Below are 7,413 nucleotides of genomic sequence, written 5' to 3' on the forward strand. Positions count from 1 at the left end.
GTATAAACAAACAATTGGTGAGCTGTCTTTTTTTTTGGTTGCCACATAAATTATACCAGTTATGGTGAGATGTAAAAAAAAAATACTCCATTAGAGGAAAATTAAAGTTTTAAAACAGCCTTTACCGAGTCCAGAACAAAACTACTACAGTATTTTAGGTTCTTTCAAATCAGCAAAACAATTACTTCTTGAGAAGATTATTAAAGTTTCAGAACAGAAAAACAAAAAGTTTCCTGTAGAGCTCTGAAGAACATTTTTTTATAGTGGGCAAGTGTTTTCATTGGATCCTGAAACATTCTTATAAGATTGATGGGTGTGCAGATTTATGCAGAGTAGCAGATGTTGAATACAATCTAAATTTGTATAACTTCTAAAAGGATCCAACTTACATGAGGGAAAATATTTGAATTGCTTAAGCAGGTCAAGATATAGATATGAAGGCAGAAAAAAGCACAGGAAAAAAAAAATCAAACTTTCTAAGAATTTTTGCAAAAAAGCATTGAACTTGCTGAATGTGGAAATAGCCACCTACTTGGCATGTCAGTAGTAATCACAGCTTTTTATTCTTTGTCATTTCAGTTCAGAGATGCCTTAAAAAATTCAAAGTTTTCCTTGGATGGGGAAAACTATTCATTTAATACGGACTGTGAGGTTGACTCGGGTTATGATGTCATCCTGTGGAAGTCTGCTTCAAAACAAGATTTGAATTTGAACAATATTGTTGGTTATTATGATATTGCAAAGAAGAGCCTGGCTTTCAACTCAGGTTTCAGCTCTTTATATGAACAAATTGTAAGTATTTCACTCTGTTTGTAAGTTTATATCTCATAAGTTTTTTTTATCAGTCATGCAAAACATATTTCATGTATACCTCATAAATCCCAGTTTATAATATTTTAATTCTATTACCTATATTGAATTCGAATTAAATAATTCTGAAAAACAAAGATTTGTCAATACAGTGAATGGGACTGTTTTTTTGTTTTGTTTTTTAACCAGTGTGGGCTATGTAACATTATTTGAATTTAGGTTTACTTGGCTGGACTTCAATAGTAGATCAAGCATATATATGGCAATAATTTTACAACCTTTAAGGTATAATCAGAGTGGAACTTAGCAACAATAAATATGTAGAAATGTTCTTACACAGGACAGTTTTTGGTTGCAAAAAGGAAACTCTTTCTCCTAGCTCCTGTTCCTTCACATTTAGTGGGGTCAATGGTTAGAACACCATTAGACAGCCTTACAAATGGATAATGCCATTGAAATTGGGACTACAGCTTTCTAAAGAAAATAACTACAAAAACACCTGTGTTGCACAAGGGTTGCAAATGGCTGAATCTCTCCTTTACAGAAACTACAAAATATGAAGGAGCATGGATCCCATGCAGTAATATTGAATTGTTAAATTCTGTGAGGTTGGTTGAGCTTGTACATCCTTAATGGAAAAGATTGTGGGAATCCTTTTTGCTCCTGATTGTGGGAATCGTTTTTGCTAAGTGCCAGATAGGTAAATGGAGAGGTCCCTAAACTAAATGAATAACAATAAGAACCATCACGACGACCACTGTGCACTTCACACCTGCTTTAGAGTTCGTACTGATTTGCTGTATTCAGGTCAGGCCTTTGTCACATCCTCAGCTTTCCACACACTATTAGGCCCAGTTAACACCACTATAAAAGTATTTAAATAGAAAAATTTTTGTACTTTTTTAAAAATCTATTCTGTTTTCTATTTGTTAACAGGAAGGAGTGACTTCCAAATGCTCAACATGTAATCCAGGTGAAATGAAGATTACAACCAATAAGGCCTTCCCAGTTTGCTGCTATGAATGCAAAAAGTGTCCCAAAAATGAGTATTCTAACACCACAGGTAAGTCTGGAAAAAAATGAATGAAAAACTTTTAGGTAGTTACATCAAAAATATATAACAACATATTTGTAAGTGGAACTTTGTTTTTTTTTTCAGATGCTACCCAGTGCAACAAGTGTGATGAAGACAGTGAATATTCCAGTGAGGGCAGTAGTTACTGTACAAAAAGAAAGGATTTGTATCTGAAGTGGGAAGATCCTTATCACATTGCAGTGCTAACAGCCACTGCTCTAGGAGCTGTGCTAACCATTATAGCTGCCATTATCTTCATAGCCTACTGGAATACACCAGTCGTACGCTCATCTGGTGGCCCCGTATCCATCATTCTCCTTTTCTCTCTTTTGTTCACATTTGGAAGTGTAACGTTATTTGGTGCCAAACCTACAAAGTGGAAATGCGAAGCCCGACAAGTTTGGTTTGGCTTGAGTTTCACTTTGTCTGTCTCCTGCATCTTGGTCAAGTCATTTAAAATAATCTTGGCCTTTGAATTTGACCCTGTGACCAAAGATGTTCTGAAAAAACTCTACAAGCCTTACCTGATTATTGCATTCTGCATGGGTGGACAAGTGCTGATCTGTGTGCTCTGGCTTGCAAGAAAAGCTCCAACAACACATTCAGAAGCATTTGAAAAAGACGACATACAACATAATACTAAAACATACTACATCCTTAAAAAGTGCAAAGAGGAATATGGAGCATTTGGGGTCATGCTAGCCTATATTGGCATTTTAGCAATCAACTGCTTTGCTCTTGCCTTTAAAGGGAGGAACTTGCCCGATTGTTACAATGATGCAAAATTCATCACCTTTTCTATGCTGATTTACTTCATCGCCTGGATCATCTTTGGCCCAGTTTATACGAACGTTAATAACGAGTATCATCCAGCAGTTGAAATGGTTGTGATTGTTATTTCTGCTTTGGGCATCCTGTTCTGTCAGTTTTTGGTTAAATGTTACATCATCCTCTTTAAACAAAATGAAAACACAGAGGAAGCATTTCTAAGGCAAATAAGGAAGTTTTCCCAGAGCAAAGGTGAGGACATAGAGGGAAACCATCATGATGGAATCCAAAACCCTGGCTTCTCGAGGGAGTCGCTGTCAAGTTCAGAATCCTTTCAGCCAATAAGTGATCAGTCGCTGTCCCCAAAAACCTTTATCAATCCAGCTCCGGTCTCTCCAGCTCTGGTCTCAGAAACTCAACCTGCTGAGACGACCAATGTACTCAACTGTAGGAAGATGCCATTACAGAGATATTTAAGTTTGCCAACATGGGCACAAAAATAAAACACATTTGTAAAATTGGTCAGTCATTAAACCTTTTGGGGGAAAAAACAGGAAAAAAAAGCATGGTATAAAACAATGGTTAAATGGTGCATTTATAACATAAGAAAGGCTGTACATTGTAAATCGATATTATTAAACTTGGTGGTATATTGCTCTACTTTTTATTTTTCTGTCTATTGTAATAAAATACAACTGTTTTTAGGTGATATAGCTCATTAGTTAATCCATGCAGAATCATTGTTAAATACTCTATTAAAAAAAACACTCAGACTGGTTATTTCAACAGAATCATTCCTGTTCTGACTTGGAGCAAAATTTGGATTTCAATCATTCTGTGTCATGTAACATAACGCCCCCAGTTACGTTACTAGTCCATTGCAGGAACAAAGATGATTACATTGATCAAATATTTCTGAAAGAAATCATGGGGTAAAAGCAATGTTAACAGAAAAATGTCAGAGAGTAAAGCGAGGGAGGGGTGTGAAAAAGCGGTTCCGTTTGTGTTCACCTCTTGTCCTTTATTGTTATTTATGATTCATAATGATTAAATTTAAACATTAGTTTGCAACTTTGCTTTACTTACTGTACTATCCCAGGTTTCTTTGTGTTAGCACTATGTAACAGTTTCCATCTATTAATATGTTTAGGTTAAAGCTTCTACTTCTGGACTATTGATTAAACTTGTTTATATTGTTTCAAAGTATATTTATGATATTTGTGTTCCTTTATATTCTACATTGATTGTCCGAGTATTTCCTGCTAAAATGGCTGGATGATGTCATTGATGACCTTGCTGGGTTCTACCAATTAGAGGGTTTTCTCTGGAATAGTGCTTTGCATTATATGAAGCTCTAGCGGAAGTTCAATTGAAGAAACTCTGACTTACCTCCATCCAATCAGAAGCTAATCCGTCTCCGAAGCGANAAATTTGGATTTCAATCATTCTGTGTCATGTAACATAACGCCCCCAGTTACGTTACTAGTCCATTGCAGGAACAAAGATGATTACATTGATCAAATATTTCTGAAAGAAATCATGGGGTAAAAGCAATGTTAACAGAAAAATGTCAGAGAGTAAAGTGAGGGAGGGGTGTGAAAAAGTGGTTCCGTTTGTGTTCACCTCTTGTCCTTTATTCTTATTTATGATTCATAATGATTAAATTTAAACATTAGTTTGCAACTTTCCTTTACTTACTGTACTATCCCAGGTTTCTTTGTGTTAGCACTATGTAACAGTTTCCATCTATTAATATGTTTAGGTTAAAGCTTCTACTGCTGGACTATTGATTAAACTTGTTTATTTTGTTTCAAAGTATATTTATGGTATTTGTCTTCCTTTATATTCTACATTGTTTGTCCAAGTATTTCCTGCTAAAATGGCTGGATGATGTCATTGATGACCTTGCTGGGTTCTACCAATTAGAGGGTTTTCTCTGGAATAGTGCTTTGCATTATCTTGTATTACAATGTCTATTTTGCAGGTTCTTTCATTGTGTAGGGGAGTTTTTAAATTAGATTAATTATTTTATTCTTGTTTCATTGTTTAGACTTTGTTAATGTTTTTTAACCTGTTTAATTGTGGCTTGGTCCACTCACGTGCAGGTGTGTTGTCAATTGGTTGTACAAACACTGAGTTCTTGGAAGCTCAAGAGAATGGTTGTTAGAGTTAAAAGTGCCAAATAAAACCATCAGAAAAATCTGGAACAGGTAGCTGATGCTTTTTTTTGTTCACTTTGCTGATCCTTGACCATACTACCTCACAAGGGGTGAAAAACAGCTCTCTCGCTCTCTTTTCTGCTCCTTGTGACTTTTCTTGTAGCATTTAGCCCTGAGCATGGTAAATCAGTAATATTAATGGCTATATAATTGTGACAATCAAAATATGCACTTCAGTTGGGTATTAGCAATGGAGTATGGAGCAATCTTGACAGTGAGATAAATCAATCTAGATATTTTTCTGCAGAAAAAAAGTGAACATTTAAAATGAATTGTTATGGTTTTTATTGGCCAATAAGCTATATAACTCATTTTATTTTGATATGAATAATGGGCAAATACAAGCTGAGCTATTCATATTACTGAGAGAATGAAATAAAAAAGTAAAATGAATTAAATAAACTGTGTCCAACTCCAAAAAAATAAATTGTGCTTATTCAGGCCTCTACCCTAAGGTCTGCCAACCTTAGCTGCCCCACCTGGAGTAAAACTGCTGGCATAGATCTTAAGGTCAGTGAGGCACATAAATCCCCACAACAAAGTAGGGTAGTGAACCCTAAGGGGGGAACAGGAAATGATAAGAAGAAAAATGAAGATCCTTGTCATCCAGGACATAAAAACGTATGAAATACATCTTATAGATTGCTTTTATGTTAAATAATTAAAACAAAATAAGCATAACCACAAAAAAGTAAAAATTATAAAAATATTATTTGAAAAAATCTAAAAAAAAAAAAAGTATGGATTAACAGACTGTTTTTTGTTGGATGTTTTTGTGGACCCAAATGCAGAGTAGAGGAGGCAGAGATGACTTCTTCCAGATTTATTGAAGATGTTGATAGTACAGAAGCAAATAATCCAGAAACAACGCATAAGGGACTCGGGAATCAAAAACTAGGAGACAGTCAGGGAAAATAACAAAAGGGGTGAAGTAATGAAGAGAATCGAGTAATCCAGTGAGTGTCCTCACACTCACTGGATTACTCGTATATATGGGAGACAGAACAAAGAATGGGCTAATCAGCTGATAGGTGTGGATACAATAGAAGCAACTAGAAGGGAGCAGGCAGAAAGGAAACTGTCACAAGGGGCCAACAGATACAGTAGTAACTCAAGAAATACAACACTTCTGAAATATAACACAAAATGGAAAAGAAACCAATTACCCTCAAAAGAGGATGACATTAAAGTGTAACTGAAAACTTAAAAAGAAACTTAAACAGAAATCCACAAATGTCAAAATCTTGACAATAATGTGTTTGTCAGCTAGTGGCATGTGATATTAAGTGTTATTTCTCCGCTCAGGGGTGGATCTAGAAAAGTAACTTGACATACAGCAGTTAAGGCAACATGAAAGGGACATTTCATGCATGTAAATATGGTGTAGATAGAGCTGCTGTATCAACAAATCAACAAAAAGGCAGGTACTGTACGTTACATCAAAATCTCCACAAATCTGAAAAGAAGCAACATAAACATACATTTTGCTTCCAGTCTGAAAAAGTATAAAACATTTTGTGAGTAGGATCATGCAGGTCATTTCTGGATAGTTTCATACTATTATATACAAAAAAAAAACAAACAAACAACAACACTGCTTCATATTAAGCAGGATTTACACCAGTATCACATTTTTAACTTTACTTTTAATACTTCTGGTTTTATTAAAGGCAATATCAAATCTTCTCAGGTGCCAAAACATAATGTAACAGCTCTGTAAAGGCTCACCAGAGAGCATAACATAAAGTTGACATGACTATAACAGCTGAATGCAGTGATTTCCATGTTGCTCAGCAAAATGCTTCACAAATGTATTTAGATCAAATGCCTTTTTGCGTTTTAATTTGAGTTCAACCAAGCTTGATAGTCTCTTTCTGTCATAGTTGACCGCAAATGTGTCTTTATGAGCCTGAGACGTCAGGCCTAACTAACATCATAGTTAGAGAAATAACGTTAAAATCAGCATTGCAGCTATGCTAGCAACATTGTGCTTTCATTCTGATTTAATTTCTCGATAGATAATTAATCTGTTTCTACCTATTTAATCCCGTATCTACTCTCCCCATGACCCCTGGCTCCCTCGCTTTGCCCCATTCGGTTTTCAAAACTAATCAGTCGCTCTTGCGTCATCTCGTGCTGCATTCACTGCAGTCCGACATTGGAAATTAGCGGCCGTAATTCTCAAATTATCCATAATTTATAAGCCTTGCCACCCTTACCACCAACTGGGGTGGCAGCAGGGGTGGCAAGACTGTCATTTAGGGTGGCATTTGCCACCCCAGTAGATCCGCTGTTAGTCTCTGCTGTTATTGGTTAAGACCATGTGGGCTGTTGGGCTTTGTAGCCAATGAAATAAGGTTTCGATCAAGCTCAAATGTGTGTAGGTTATTTAAATGGGTACCGCATTAACGCATAGGCTTGCATTAGACAGAAACACAGACACCTGCGGCTGGAGCCATTGCGCGCAGCTCTAAAATGACACCAAAGGCTAGCTAGAGGTCTGAAATTTTCTGCGTTTGTGGTTGATGATGTAGAAGAAAT

General features: G+C 36.0%; 1 protein-coding gene across 1 annotated transcript in view; it reads left to right on the forward strand.

The window, feature by feature from the left end:
- LOC107094479 (G-protein coupled receptor family C group 6 member A-like) overlaps window positions 1–3,156 on the forward strand; it is an 8,819-nt gene extending 5,663 nt beyond the window's left edge. Inside the window, 3 exon segments of the mRNA XM_015390080.1 lie at window positions 580–792; window positions 1,747–1,873; window positions 1,970–3,156. Coding sequence (XP_015245566.1) covers window positions 580–792; window positions 1,747–1,873; window positions 1,970–3,156 — 1,527 coding nt within the window.
- Window positions 3,157–7,413: the final 4,257 nt, after the last annotated feature.

This window comes from Cyprinodon variegatus, unplaced genomic scaffold, assembly GCF_000732505.1.
Source record: "Cyprinodon variegatus isolate N-32 unplaced genomic scaffold, C_variegatus-1.0 Scaffold485, whole genome shotgun sequence".
In the NCBI taxonomy this organism is placed as follows: domain Eukaryota; kingdom Metazoa; phylum Chordata; class Actinopteri; order Cyprinodontiformes; family Cyprinodontidae; genus Cyprinodon; species Cyprinodon variegatus.